This window comes from Siphateles boraxobius, unplaced genomic scaffold (genome assembly GCF_051911475.1).
Source record: "Siphateles boraxobius isolate OS27281-9 unplaced genomic scaffold, OSU_SipBor_1 29, whole genome shotgun sequence".
Lineage (NCBI taxonomy): Eukaryota > Metazoa > Chordata > Actinopteri > Cypriniformes > Leuciscidae > Siphateles > Siphateles boraxobius.
Genome location: NW_027508908.1, coordinates 21109837 through 21126068, shown reverse-complemented (window position 1 = coordinate 21126068; position 16232 = coordinate 21109837). Strand labels below are relative to the sequence as shown.

The window sequence follows — 16232 nt, the reverse complement described above, 5'->3', positions numbered from 1 at the left end:
TTTTTTTTCATCTTCGTGGTCATATTTTAATATTAATTTGTCTGTATAATGAGTGTGCCGCAGATCTGTGTTTTATTGGTTGTTGTCTCCCCTTTTCCCACCCTTTTCCCATCTCCCACTTTTCCACAGCTTTACGCGCCCATTTCTTGAGACTTTTTCCAACTCTGAGGTGTGAACGACCAGGCTAAAACTGGGGTTTCATAACACTTTAAAGGAATAGCTCACCCAAAAAGTCTTCATTTACTTATCTTTAAATTGTTCTAAACCTAAAATTTTCTTTTTCATCTTTGGAACACAAATTAAAACATTTTTTATATTCTCTCATCATTTTGTCCATCAATCAACATTTTCAAGCTTCAGAAGTACATAAAGACGTTGTATAATTAATCCATATGAATTGAGCAGTTTAATCCAAGCCCAGTAAACAGAGGGAATCGTTTTTGATTTTTTTTTTAGGTTTATAAACGCATATAAGCATTGATTACCGCACACATACAAGGGGAGCACATTAAATAATGTAAACAAACTCAACAATGTGTGCTTGATGTGCAAGAACCAATGAGGATTGCACATCAAGCAAACACTTTTCAGCTTCCGTTTACCATATTTGATGTGCTCTGTATGTGCGTTGATCAGTGTTTATATGTGAATAAAAGCCTGCTAAATCTGTTCGTCATATAAAGTGATCAGGGCTCTTTGGAAAGCTTGGATTAAACCGCTTGATTCATATGGATTACTTTTATGATGTCTTAAGTTTTAAAGCTTGAAAATGTTGATTGCCTAAATTTTCAATGTATGGAAAAAAATGATTAGAGAATATTACAAATATTTTAATTTGTGTTCTCAAGATGAATGAAAGTCAAATGGGGTTGGAACGGTCAGGGTGAGTAAATGACAGCATTATCATTTTTGTGTGAGATAAAATTCATTTTTAAACTGAATCAAAATGTGTTTTCCATCTCTTTTTTATTTTGTGTGGTAGTTTATATATATATATATACATATATATATATATATACGTGTGTGTGTGTGTGTGTGTATATATATATATATATATATATATATATATTTATTTATTTCTATTGCTCTTCCTTTTCATTTCAAATTGAGAAGTGTTCTGCTTTGTTCCACAAGGTGGCGTACTGGTTTCATGCCACATTTTCTGTAAAGCAGGGGTTTCCTGCAGGGGGTCTGCCAATTATTGTCTAATTAAAATGTATAGAATTCAGTATAACATGAACTTCATGTTAAAATAATGATAATATTTAAATTGATTATTTGAAAGGCTTTGCTTTGGCTTTATAACCAAGTATGTAAATTTGGGTTCATATGCATTATTACAGACCAGGTTTAAAATGCTACAATCAATTTGATACAGTATATAACAGCGTCCCTGCTCTGTCTTTCTATAAACCAAGAGGTCATTTAGCCTATAAGAGATTGGAGAACCTTGCTGTGTTTTATTATGTCAGTGTTTCTGCAGAACTATTGTGTAACTGCTGGTTTGATGTTTGCAGGAGGAGAAACATATTCGCTGGGCCTCTAGATGGGATTATATTCTTGAGTCTATGCCACACACCAACATTCAGTGGTTCAGGTGAGCGCACATCACACACTACATGCATTATATGGCCCTGTCCTAAATGACACACTCAAAGCGGACTTGCGTTATTGCAAGCTCCCCATTTGCGGTTGCAGTGCACTATAGATGGGTCCGTTGCAACGCCCTAGTAGACTTTACCACAAAATACTCTCCAATGTGGTGGGGTTACCAGGGATGTGGATTTTTTAAAAAAAATTTTTTTTTGCATTCATACAGATTTTCTTTTTTTCACCCATGTATGACCTATGTATATTGCGTAAATTACTGCATTTTTAAATACCTTTAAAACGGATTTCATTAAATAGATACCATAGCCTCTGCACAGCACTGCACAAGCCATCTAGCGTCTGTGTTTGGAACACAATAAGGGTTTAAAATGAACTCTCGGTATCTGGTAAGTATATGAAATTGTGATTGTCACCAGCTGGTCAATAACTGCCCATTGCGTGTTTCAGAATGAACCATGTGAGCAGTTCATGAGTCTGTGTTTTCTTTGGTCTCTTTAAATATGCAATTGAAAACGCAACATCAGTGTGCGTTACCATTACGCACGTTGATGTTTGCATTAGCAAAGACGTGGACCCCTTGCATTTTGTCACTTAAGTTGGATTGCAGGGACTGAGGGTGTTATTTGACTTCGGGTCCATATCCTGATAAACCCATGATGTAGTTTAGCAATTAAAACACGTATGCTTAGATGTTCTGTTCTCTGCCACCAGTATCATGAACTCTCTGGTCATTGTGCTCTTCCTTTCGGGGATGGTCGCTATGATCATGCTCCGAACACTCCATAAAGACATCGCCAGATACAACCAGATGGACTCTGTGGTGAGTTCTGCTCTCCAACTATCACGTCACTGTCTGATATGTGATCAGTCCTCACTTATGACCGTATGTGTGTGTGAGAGTGTCAGCTTGTATGTTTTAGTACAGCCAAGTTTTTGTGTTTCACACAATAGAGTGTGTGGAGCACTCAGTGTGTTTGGTTTTTAAATTAACGAGCGTAACCTACAGGATGTGTATGTCACTCGTGTTTATGTGGCCTGGATCATCAATGAGAAGAGACAAGCATACACGCATATACCTAGTTCAGTGGCGGCACCAGGATGTTTTTGTTTGGGGTGTAAGGGGGGCTTAACAGTTCAGAGTGTGTGCTATAATTGAATTCTGTAGGTAATGAACGCCTAAACTGCAGGTATCTAAACAACATGCAGTTTCAGTCATCTAGCGCTGTTTAGATAAAACACAGCTTTAAAAAAAAACTTAAACTTGTTACACCCCCCCCCCCCCCCCCCAAACAAATTAAGTGCTTTAATAACCTCCTGCATTTTATTTTATTTTATTAAATTACCCTTAAAGCGGTCCTATTATGCTTTTTATATTTTCAACATTTTTAGTGTGTAATTGGTGTTTGAGCATGAAAAAGGTCTGCAAAGTTACAAAGCACAAGGACACTCTAAAGGGAGTTATTCTCAAAATTATTAAGCACTAGAGCTACACAATTAATCGTTAAAAGATCGCAATCTCCATTTAGGCTCAAGCCCTCCTAAGTAGGTACTCACCAATGGCAGATACATTACGTGACAGTTATTTACATGGACATTAAGTCCACAGTCTTTTGTTTGAAACTAAATAGCACTGCATAATGCTTGATGATTTGCTGTTGATAGTGTACTTACAATTATTGTTAATGCGGACCTAACCTGAGTGAGGCCTAATTGACTTTTCTCCCATCAAGACAATTGTTTATTGTGACACTGAGGGTAAAAAAAGAGATAAGGGAAATTTTTGCATATGCTGAGCTGGTGTTATGACAGGGTATAGCTCTGTCAAGCTATAGCTAAAGCTCTGGCAAGCCCAGCCTTTGTGCTGCCACTGGCCTTCACCCTTGACATAAGTCTCCTTAAATGCACACACTCTGCATTCAAATCACTTCATATTTTGGTATATTTAGCCCCTCCCATTTGGTGTTTGAGGTCACGCAGGGTCAGGTGATCTATTGCTTTTACGTCTTCTCTCTTTCCTGTCTCACCATGGCCCCTCCTCCCTCCACACAAATCAGACTCATTAAGGACAGATTGAGAGTGACACAGTGTATCATTGGTCTGAGCAGCAACCGGCGTCTTTTCTTTGATCACCGAGAGCCGTAATTGGGCTGTAGACCAAAACCCACGCCTGAACTGGGTTCCGTTAGCTCCTGCTATTGTTAAAGCCTCGCTTTTCCATTCCATCCTTTCCAGGAGGATGCCCAGGAGGAATTTGGCTGGAAACTTGTTCACGGAGACGTCTTCAGGCCTCCCAGGAAAGGCATGCTGCTGTCTGTGTTTCTGGGCTCTGGGACTCAGATCTTCATCATGACATTTGTTACTCTCTGTAAGTTTATGGAGAGCTGAGCAGTAGGAAATAATTCAAAAATAATTATTGAATACAGTTTTTCCTTGTTTACTTTTCTTTAGAAATGTGTCTTTGGCATAAAGAAGACATGCGTCTAAAATAAATATACAAATGTCAAAATAATGTCCTGATTAACGTTATCTTGATGAGAAAGAAACACTGACAATGAAAAAAATCTTTTTATAAAATGCAGCGTGACCAGTGCAGTAAGATGTTTGGACAAATTACTTTTATAGTAAATGATAAAAAAAGATACGTTACCAAAATTACAATAAGGATAAATGTTTTTACTTTGTGATGGCTGATACAGTGTATGGACATGGACTGTCCTGTGATGGAATTTGTAGTTTTTTTATAAACATTGTCTGAATTTACTTAATGTGTCAAATCAAAAACTTGACAATGTTTTCCTCCTTTCTCTCGATCTGTAGTTTTTGCCTGTTTGGGTTTTCTGTCACCTGCCAATCGTGGAGCTCTGATGACATGTGCGGTGGTGCTGTGGGTGCTGCTGGGTACTCCAGCTGGCTATGTGGCTGCCCGCTACTACAAATGTAAGTACACAGCAGAAGTTTGAACTTTGACCTCTGATCCTCCCTTCATTTGGGCTGTCTGCAGTTCGTTAGATTTAATTAGTGTCAAAGGAGCTCTCTACACGAACAGGCAGGCATACACACCCCTGCTGCTTTTTTGCTTTAGTTGTGTTCGACGGCTTGTGCAGATTACAATGAGAGCTTACTCTTCTTTTTCCAGACCTGCCATGTCTTACTATGATATCAGTTGTAGATCCATCTGCTCAGCTCTGTCTGTTTTAACATCAGTCATACAACAGATGTTTAATGGCCCCGTTTGATCTTCTCTCTGCTTATTTCTTGCTAGAAACGAAATCATAAATGAACATTTATGAGTTTACTTCTTTTAATCGTTCTATTAGCCACTTTTATGATTTTTCCATCAAACTTGATGCATAGGATTGTAGGAAATAATAGGCAGCACAGAGTTATTATAGGGTCATTCCGTGTCAACTCAACCAGAGGTCCCCGGCTCAAATTTTTGATTGTGGTGTTATTTTTTCTGTAGAAAGACGTTCATATTGAAAATGAAAGTGACAGTTCAAAAATGGGAAAAAGCACTTCTTGTGTTTTGCCTCAAGTTTGCATGCCTGTAACTCAATATGTATTAAAGGTATTAATCAGTAATTATTTTTAAAAGTACTTTTAATTACATATATAATTAAATTATAAATAAATGTAAGATTTAAAGATGTAAATGTAGATCAAAAATAGTTTTAGAATTGGATCGTGACTCCCAGATTTAGAATTGGATTGGGTTGTGAGGTCTCTAAAGATTCCCATTTCCCACCCCTTCTAATTTCAAGTAAAATATATTATTTTAGAGCGTAGTAGAAGTATGTGATATAAGATGCATGCTAGCATATATTTAGGAGACACCTTTTTTATGCTCCTTATTAAATGTTAAAATAATTAAACAACATGATCTCTGGTCATTGCTGTTAACAAATCAAGCAAATGCTGAATTGTTCCTTGAATATAGCACTATTGTATTATGTTGACCAGGGACGTGCACAGGGGGGTTGCTCAGGTTGCCCGGGCAACTGCCCATATGCCCTTCTCGACTCAAGTTGCCCTTCCGAGAAAAAAAAAAATCGTACAATGGCTGCAGAATTTCACATAGGCCTAGATACATTTTTTATTTTATTTTTTTTAAATCGCAAAGCCTCATTCACTTCCATTCGTGCACCGAACTTGAAAGTCAGTAAGGGAAGGGCAAACTGTTTACGTGGCTGCAGCGCTGCACGCGACCGGTGCGTAAGACCCCACAAATTACTTAAGGCCCCGCCTCCATCTCGTGTCATAGCGTGTCAATTAATGTGTACAACATCCATGACAAAATGAAGCGAAACTATCCTTCTGGTCACGAAAAGAGGAAGAAGAAAAAACCCATGAGAGTGAATTGCGGGAACAACAATCAGGTAAACTTGTGTTCTCTCCTCTCTAAGTTTGATGTCAGCAAAGTTTGATGTTTTTCGGTCTTGCTAACCTAGCTGGGCAGGCAGTGCATCTCTTGCATCACTTTGTGCCTGACAAAAGTGAGAGTAAAATAAAAAAAAATATTACGTTTGTTTTTGATAAACGACAAAGTGCAACGGTGTTTGTTTACTGCAGCTCGGAAAACATAACCGCGTCGCGTGTGTTATCGTGCGTTCATATGCGCGTGCACGAAATGAAACTCGCATTTTTCAAGCAGAAATATGTGGAGACCAGACATACTGTACAATACATGCACGTGAATGATGGCACTCCCAATCAAAGTCACATTTATAAAACAAGAAACTGATTATCTAGTCTCAGTGTAGTTAAAAACTCTAAACAACTGCACTAATTATGCAAGATAGAAAGCAATGTATTGACAATTTGACATTGATTGACTATTGATTTATAGGCTATATTGAATTTAAAATGTTGATTAGCTGGACATACTGGTCAATATGGATGCACATCCCTCAGTAAATAATAACCATAAATCAAGAATTGCTTCAACATGCATAATAATAAATAAATAAAAATCATACTGATGCCGAAAATACCCAGGCTGTAGAGAGAACCAAAGTTAATCCCAAAAGCCAAAGCTCAGGGTTATAATTTATTATTTTCTTCTTATTTATGTTTACGTTAATATTCACTTGTTATGTTAACATTCTATAGAAAATACTCTATTCAATAAATATTGTTTGTTTGAACCTCATTCTGTTCTATATTGTTGTACTTATTCTTTGACTGTTTTGTTTAAAGGAGGGAGGATTGTATTGGGAGCACTGAAGTGTCAGGTGTGATTGTGTGGCAATGGCAAATGGTTTACATAGCTCACAGCGTCACAGGTCAGGTAGAGGGCCCCTTTTGCTTAGGGCCCCAGGGGGAGTTCAGGATCGGCCCTGGGTTTAGCAGTCGATTCTGTTGCCTACCGGAATTCCTGTTCCCTTTACGCAATCATACCTCAAATCATGCGTAGTTGCCCGTAGCCTACCATCAGAACTGAATACGAGCAAGAAGCACAACTGAATGTACAGGAAGCCCTTTTTTCAGGTCAGAGCAACTGCCCCTCATAATTCCTGTGCACGTCCCTGATGTTGACCGTATTTTCTCTTTGTGGTTTAATATTTGGCTTGTATCCTTGTTAAAATATGAGGTCAACTGGTCTCTCTCACTTTTTCCAGCCTTCGGTGGGGAGAAGTGGAAGACCAATGTTCTGTTGACAGCATTTCTCTGTCCAGGGTGGGTAAATCAGAAATCCATCATTTTATTAAATTTAAATCCGTAGATTTCATTTAATTTAGCAATTATATTGTTAAATGTAACGGTTATGGAAGATTTCAGCCATTTTACAAAATTTTGAACTTGCACTTTGAAGTCTTGTGTTTTGAAATGTAGCTTGATTTAAATATGGCTTGTTGTTAATATATTCTTGAATGCTTTTTCAGGGTGGTGTTTGCTGATTTTTTCGTAATGAATCTGATTTTGTGGGGTGAGGGTTCATCAGCTGCCATGCCATTTGGCACTCTGGTGGCCATCCTGGCTCTGTGGTTCTGTATCTCAGTGCCCCTCACCTTTATCGGAGCGTACTTCGGTTTCAAGAAAAGCGTAAGCTTTCAGATTGTTTCCCTAGAGCCTTTTTTAAAACTTAATTTGGTTTGTTGTCAAATAATCCAGAACCCAATCAATTATCCATAATTCTCTCTTTTCATTGAAGTTACAAATGTGTATTTTTTTGTTTGAAATCAGGGCATTGAACATCCCGTGAGGACCAATCAGATCCCCAGACAGATTCCAGAGCAGTCTTTCTACACTAAACCTCTTCCTGGCATTGTCATGGGTGGAATCCTACCATTTGGCTGCATCTTCATCCAGCTTTTCTTCATCCTTAACAGCATCTGGTCAGTGCTGATGTTAAATTCATGGTGCACTTTAGAATCAGAGTATATTAATGGTTACTCAGTATTCCTGTTCTATTTGGCTTTACAAATAACAGACCATGAAACCAATAGGTTTAGGTTTACAAACCAATGTAAATCATTGATGTTGCAGGTCTCATCAGATGTACTATATGTTTGGATTTCTCTTCCTGGTCTTCATCATCCTGGTCATCACCTGCTCTGAGGCCACCATCCTCCTGTGCTACTTCCACCTGTGTGCTGAGGTGACTACATACACGTGACCATATGCATATTTTGGAGAATTGTGTTTTTTGGGGTGTTCTTTCATTTGTTTTGTGTGTGTCTCATCTCTCAGGACTATCACTGGCAGTGGCGTTCCTTCCTGACCAGCGGATTCACAGCTGTTTATTTTCTGGTCTATGCCATCCATTACTTCTTCTCTAAGCTACAGATCAGTGGACTCGCCAGCACTATTCTTTACTTTGGCTACACCATGATCATGGCGCTCATCTTCTTCCTCTTTACAGGTCTGTCTGTGTGTGTAGAGCAGTAGTGTTGAACTCCATTTCTGCTCGGGCCACATCAGGGTTATGTGTGGCCCTCCAAGGGCCAACTGAATGTCTTAGACCGATTTCATAACTCATTATTTTACAAGAATTTCACAAAGCTACTTCTACTCTTTTTTTAAAATTAAAATAAAATTATTTTATTTTGAGGGAGGGGGAGGGTGCTTGATGGCAAATACAAACTCAATATATTTGTACCTTAGAACTCTGTTTCATCTTGTTCATTTTAAAATTAGGGCTGCAACTAACGATTATTTTGATAATCGATTAATCGGACGATTATTTTTTCGATTAATCGATTAATCGGATAGAAATTAAATTAGATTTTTTTTTTATTATAACTAAATAAAACCGTAAATCAGGGTATTTATGTGTAAAAGTGTACTTTAAAAAGTGCAAAAGCCACACATTGAGTTTTACTAATATCAATATTTGCATTGTTTTTAATGATAATTGCTGATGGCAAGTTGACAAACATGATTATTGTTAAAAAAATTATATCCAACATATTATGTTTTAACACAATTTTTGTTAAAACAAATTTACACAGACATGTTGTTAAGATGTGAATATCTGAACTAAAAACAAACTAAAAACATCTAAAATATATAATTCATTTAATTTTTATTTAAAATTAATTATATATAAGGAATATAAGGATAAAGAATATAATATATATTATATATAATATATAAAAGAATAATATAAGGATAAATTGATTAAATAAATATAGAAAGACTGAAAACAATTGTGTGAATGTAGAGCCGCAGTAGATCGCGTTTGAAAAACAATTAAAACTTAGTAGACAAATGCTATAAAAAGAGAACGGAATGGAGGTAACGTTACCCAGCAAGCTAACAGGCTTGAGTAAAGGACAGGAGAAATTATGCATTAGTGCACAAGCATTCGCTGAAAACCACTGAGTACAGTGACTAAAAAACAATATTTTACTGCTGCTGTTATTAACTGCCTTTATATTTAGTGCTTCGCTTTGTAAAGACCGTTTTAATTTAACCTATTTCTGCGGTAGCGCTATTTTAATCCATCACTTACGTTGCGAGCGAACTGATTGCGCAACCTGATGCTCGAGACAAAATACAGACATCCCAAGATCCCGGAAGTCCCGGGAGTCTCCCGCGTATTGATTGCGGCTCCCTGATGCCCGCGAATTAGTTCAAACTCCCGAAATCTAGAGCGCGCAAGCAAGAGCGCGCATGCGAGACAGAAGAGACTGCTCCAAACCGTGTAGCGCGCTCGCTCGGCAGAGCGCCTGAGGGAGAGAGACCTTGCGTGTTCGGCGTACCAGTAAACGCTCCCCGTGACGTAAGCAGACCAACTAATCGATAATGACATTCGTTGACAACGATTTTCATAATCGATTATAATCGATTTTATCGATTAGTTGTTGCAGCCCTATTTAAAATAGACTCTTATTGGTTTTATTTAGAACTTCCTGCTCTGGAAGCATTAGTATAGATAGTCAGTGTTGTTGTCGAGACCAGCTCACTCGAGTCCGAGTCGAGACCGAGACCATAGAGGGTCGAGTCCGAGTCGAGACCGAGACCAAAGAGAGTCGAGTCCGAGTCGAGACCGAGACCAGAGAGGTTGGATAACCTAGGTTGGGTCTGAAACCAGACCTAAAGATATCTTCAAGAATATGTAAAATATTTGGTGTCAACAATAAAATTGGCACCATACTCAAACAGTAAATCAAATATACCATGGAATCATAGACTGTAATGGTAAAAAGGCCACATAGCGGTGTAAAGGTAATTTTATTAAAATTATGACTTAATTATTACAATCAGTTTGTGCTCTTACACATAACATACTGCACCCAAATTCTGTGTGGTTCTTATATGCAAACTGAATTATGGATAAGGCAGACATTCAATACATAGTTGAGCTAGAGGCCACATCACATCTGACCTGGGTCCTGCTGCATTTGCGCACCGCGAACGTTACGGTGTGTTCACACTGAACGCGAATAGAGCGTCAAATACGCGTCTATCGCGTCTAGTTAGACGCTTGAACATTTGGTCGAGTTCAAATGCATAAAGTTTTTCAACTTGAGCGGAAGACATTCGCGGCAAACGCATTGCCCAATTCGCGTCATTCGCAACGCCCGGCGCGAATGATGCGCCCTATTCGTGTCTTTGCATTGACTTTGTATGTAATCTACTCGCGCAAATAATTAAATTTGCGTTCGGTGTGAACACACCATTACTCTCAAGTCATGTGCAGTTGCGCACAAAAAAGTCAGCAAGACGTTTCAATCAAACAACAATGTAAATAAATATTAACATACAGTAATAATCATGACATATTTTGAATGGGTCTCGAGTGGACTCGGGAATAAGTCCGAGTCCTAATATGTTCGAGTATGAGTCAATTCCGAGTCAAAATGCACACGAGTCCATGACAAGACCGAGACCATTAAAATATGGTCTCGAGTCCGAGTCTCGAGTACACAACACTCTAGTTAGTAGTAGAGATTTCTACGGAGACACAACAAGCTTGTCACCTGACGCTTCGCACTGAATGACTGGCATAACGTAGGCCTGTGGTTTTTATATCTTCGATTTTTCAACTAATTAGTGACGTTTGATATTCCAATTCTCCAATATGTGAAAGTAAGCAGTTGATCACATCCTGAACGATTGTATGCATCAAAGTTAGTATTCGCAGGGAAAGCACTAACTGATTGATTAGTGAAGCACTAAAACTCAGAAGTTTCATTCAGAAGTTTCAGAAGTTAAATGCAGGCTAAACAAAATGAAGTGAAAATGTGACACTTTCAGTGTTGAGAGGGCTTTGTTTGTGAAAGGCTTACACATGCTGTTCAGAGATTCATCCTGGAAATCATGGAATTCTGTGATGCTATTTTTATAGAAAATTGTGAAGTGTTTTTCACCTCATTTCAAAGTAGCTTTACAGATATTAGATTGTTATATCATGATATGCTATGTCGTGATAAATACTTCTAAGCAGGTACCGTGCTAAAACTTAACTTCTGACTAAAGAAAATTTACCGGCCAAAAATATTTTTTAGCAGCCATGACACAACAACAGGCAATTATGACACCAAAATTTTAGATAATAGTGAAAATTCACAATACTCTATTCCAATTTCTATTAAAACTAGCTTAACTACTATAAATTTAATAGCATACATTTTTAAAGACAAGTAAACAGTCAGCAATAAAGTAAGAACAAACAAATAAATTACAAGCAATAGCACAAGTAAATACAATTCAGTGAATATACAATTGAAATAAACAATGCTCTTCAGGCAGGTCTAATAGTTTTCAGGTACCGAAATTTAATAAAGCAGTCTAATCAAATAAATTACAGTGCATAGTCTTCATATCTTTTTTTATAGTTCAAGAGCAGTGAGTGATTTTCTTTGTCCTTTTTTGTTTGATTAACATTAAAAACACAGACAGTAGCAGATTTTTAGGATGCTGTCACTTTAAGAACGAATGCACGCACGGATCATGCGTTTTGTGTTTGCGATCACTTGAAGGAGAATAGTTGACTTAAAAAATGAAAATTCTGTCATTTACTTGATCATACAGGTTTGAAACAACTTGAGGGTGAGTAAATGATGACACAATTTTCATTTTTAAGTGAACTATTCCTAACCAACCATCTTTACTAGGATACTCGCCGAGACGGGCATTGTAAATTTGTCCATTCAAGTGCAGGAAGGCATGAAAGAGAGCTCAACTAAGCACAACAGCTAACAGGTCGCGTTTCGGATGTTTAAACTTCCCATACAAAAAAAAATAAAAAAAAATAAACTTCCCATACAGCGTGCGAGGACCGAATTCCCTTTTGCGTATTCCAGCGCTTGAATATTTTCATTGGAATGGCTGAAAAATGTTGTGATGATGCAGCACTGATCCGTCAACTGTACAGAGCGTCGTTCACTTTTGTTAATGTTCATAATGTCAAAACATTCCATTGTTAGAACTAAAACAAATTGTCACTGGCTAACTTGCGACTGACAGAGTTTCATAGCGCCAAATGAGAGTAAAAATCAGCGTTGGCGAGAGTTAATTTTAGGTTCTGCTTTTAAGTCATTCTGGGGCCCCCTTGGAAGTTTGTAGAGACCCCTAGTGGGGTTGAGAACCACTGGTCTAAACAATGTCAACATTAGTTGGCTGTACTACTATATTGTTCAGACTGTAGGAATGAAGTGACTGCGTTTCGTGAGCTTAAATGTGGAATACTCTAGGGATGCGTCACGACGAGTAGAAAGGTCACGGAGAATGGCAATAAAACATTCTTGTCCATATAACATGCAGTATTTTAGTGTAACATCATAATACGCCTGTTGTGTGGAAGAACCAGTTAAATCAAAGCAATTACTCACGTATAAGTATATCAATATTTCAGAACAAAGCTATTTCTTGGGCGGGAGTTAGCAACCATTTTGACGTCAACAAGAAACTTTTAAAAATAGCACTTATCACTGTGCTATCAGCTCTTTGAGTTCAGCTTTAACTCGTTCTCTTTTATCTTAAACTAATGGCAGGTATAATTGTGGGATATGTTTTTTCCAAGCGTTCGATGTTTGTAGACAGTCTTTATGTGCCATCTTGAGGGAGGAGAAAAGTAGTTCAGGTCATATTGTGTAGTGTGATAGTAACATAAATCTGTTTTGTGTTTTTTCTTCCAGGTACAATTGGATTCTTTGCCTGCTTTTGGTTTGTCACCAAGATCTACAGCGTGGTCAAAGTGGATTAAATGAAATCAATCTCAATTGAGACTGAACTCTTCTCCGCCCAATGTGAGATCCCTGAGGGAGGGACCTGAGCGCTGTTTAACTTACTCTGTTGCCACGGCGACCCTGCTTTACACAAATAACTGAATCAACAAATTCCATTTACTTTGCTGTGTATGTGTGCGTGTGCATTAGTAGTGCATATTGGATTTGAAGAAATCGACACAACTGCTTCTTTAGTTGGAACGGAATACAGCAAACGTACACATTGGCCATTGCATTGGAGTAATTACGTATTCGAGTTGTCCATTGTAAATATGACTTACCTCTCTTTTTTTGCTAACATTCAAATGAAAGAGTGATGCATAAATCACAGAGAAAACTAGCTCCAGTTATTGAATCTTCAGTTTCAGAAGTATGATTTTGTAAATAGCATGTTTTCCTTGTATGCATCAAAAAAGAAGCTAAAGGTTAAAAAATCGGAGGACTTAATTCTTTGAGAGTTGATTTAAGAGTGAGGCTGTGTGAATTTTCTTTCATCATGTTGATACTGTACAATTACTGCTTGCGTATACTTGTGTATAACCAGTGGGGGGAATGTCTATTTAACTTTTGTTTGGTCATTTTTTTCCTCTCTTTGTTTCTGTTTATGCCTCAACACATTGTGTGCCTCATTATCACAGAGGAAAATCAAGACATTGTGTTTTTGGATAAGAACAGGTTTGTGAAAATGTGAAGTGCCCCGTCCATACACAGGGGTGCTGGTGTGAAATGATTTCCTTTGTATTTAAGCACAGCATTTAAACGTGTGTCCATAAAACTACATTAGCTTGGTTGGTCACTCAGTTTTGGTTTTTGTCTTCTCTGATTTTGAGGTAATGAGATTACAACAAAAACAAAATATTAGAAATAAAACCACCTTGTCTCCAAAAATGTTTGTTTTAATGTATGAATTTGTCTCTTGATAATTTGTAATTTTTTTCTTTTAATTTACTTATAGTTTGCCGTTGCATAATGTTAAACATTTTTATTAATAAATGTCAGGGAAAACACACAAACATTCTCTACAAATACAAACTTGCTAGAAACCATCAGCATTTAAAAAAAAAAAAAAGTTAAGTGATAGGTTGATATTTGCAAGAATTACTAAATTAACAGTCTATCATTATAAAACAGTTATGTTTATTGAATCTGATTCGCTGAGCGCCATTCCAATAGCACTGGGACTTTTGACCATAGACTGTAAAAAATATGGACAAAGCGTCTGTGACGTCACCCATAGTCTTTCTGAAGAACGGTTTTTAGGCCGTTAATGGGGGGGGGGGGGGGGGGGGGGAATCTCGGAAAATCTTTTCAGAAAGGATGCAGAGTATGATGTGTCAGATCATGCTGAGACGTCAAATTTCAGGAATTCCACTCGGTGCAGCCCTTTATAAGCTGTCAATTACGCTGTCAATCAAAGTTAACCATGCCCTTGTTTGTCAAACATTTAATATCTAAATACGATCTAAACTAACTAGTTAGAAAAACATTCACCCACCTCACAGTTGTCAGGCACTCGGAACCTATCGAAAAATACAATAAAAGTCCATGGGACCAACCTGTAAAAACATGAATTTATGCTGTGAAAACTGACATTTTAACATGGGGGTCTATGGACTTTTGGGACCTGCCCCTAGCGGATTTTCGATGTATTGCAGTTTTTCGCACTTCCGGGTAGGCTTCATTTTTCAGATTGGAATGTTGCCGCTTGCTTTCTATGCTTGCTTTTGACCCCACTTTTTTCTTTTACTAGAAAGCCATGACCCCACTTTTCTGAGCCATGCGTTCAGAAATGGGTAAGGTCAATTATGTGTTGGTTTCTTAAGAGACATAGAAAAAAATATTGTGTTTAAAATTTAAGTTTCTTTTTATAACCGTCGCATGAAAATGAATGTCACATTCGCCCTTCTCATTGTCCTGTTTGTTTGAATATCAGCACAGTAGTAATTAGTTTTGGTGTCCAGTCCAACCCTGCCAAAAAGTTTGTGTGTTTGCGTTCGTTCGTTCATTTGTTTCTGCTTTCACATATGAAAACGAGAAAACATCTCCTTTTTTCGTTTTTTTTAGAAAAACGAAATTATGAATTGATTTTTGGTTTTCCCGTTCTTGCACGGAAATCAGAAAAAACACTTGATATTCCGATTTTCCCCTGTGGGTAGTGCTAAATCTGAATGGCAGGATATGCATTCATTGTTTTTCAAAATAAGAGTTTTCTTAACACTGTATTTGTTAGCCTGTAAAATTAATAGTCTATATAATGCATGCTATTTGTCACCCAATTATTTGGCTTCACTGACTGAAAAAAATGAAATAGCCTAAATGTAAACATGTTCACGCATTGACAGTTCATCATACAAATTTAAATAATACATTTATTCGTTGTTTTAGATTTTTTAATAAACTTAAATTCTTATGAATAATATAGTTTTTATAATGTCTATGTTATTTATGGCCTTGAATGCACATACAGGACTTAGGGGGCTGGGGACCCCTGGGCTTGATTTTATTTTTGGGTCCTAAGCACTCACATGATAGCTAAACATGTTTGAAAAGATCCTCTGTACTTCTCGGTTTCAGATGGATTACATAATCAGATAATATTTATTAAATATTTAGACATTTAAAGGCTTTAGACAGCCGATTTATTATCGTGACTGAGCTGAGGCAAGTGGCTTTTGGTTCATTTTTGTGATGCGCAGTTCCTGGAGACAGATGACTAATAAACATTTGTCGTCGTTAGCCTGATGTGAATACAAGTTTACAGTTTTGAACGATGTATGCTACTCTATTCTTATCTGTATGATTAGACAAATTATGTGTGTAAGCCTATTAAGTTATTTTAGCTGATATGATGAGAAACAAAAATCTAAATAAACGCGCCGCCGCGTTTGTTGAACACTAATTCAACATGCCAGAATAAAACCAGGTGTTGTGCCGAATGCCAAATTA

At 37.4% G+C, this 16232-nt stretch overlaps 1 protein-coding gene across 1 annotated transcript in view; it reads left to right on the top strand.

Moving 5' to 3' along the window:
* Positions 1–14174, top strand: part of tm9sf2 (transmembrane 9 superfamily member 2) — a 31275-nt gene extending 17101 nt beyond the window's left edge. The window contains exons 8-17 of the mRNA XM_077246892.1: positions 1518–1597; positions 2323–2431; positions 3844–3976; positions 4429–4548; positions 7230–7287; positions 7494–7653; positions 7795–7946; positions 8098–8209; positions 8302–8473; positions 13197–14174. Coding sequence (XP_077103007.1) covers positions 1518–1597; positions 2323–2431; positions 3844–3976; positions 4429–4548; positions 7230–7287; positions 7494–7653; positions 7795–7946; positions 8098–8209; positions 8302–8473; positions 13197–13264 — 1164 coding nt within the window. The 3' untranslated portion in view covers positions 13265–14174. The remainder of the gene's footprint in view (positions 1–1517; positions 1598–2322; positions 2432–3843; positions 3977–4428; positions 4549–7229; positions 7288–7493; positions 7654–7794; positions 7947–8097; positions 8210–8301; positions 8474–13196) is intronic.
* The last annotated feature ends 2058 nt before the right edge of the window (positions 14175–16232 follow it).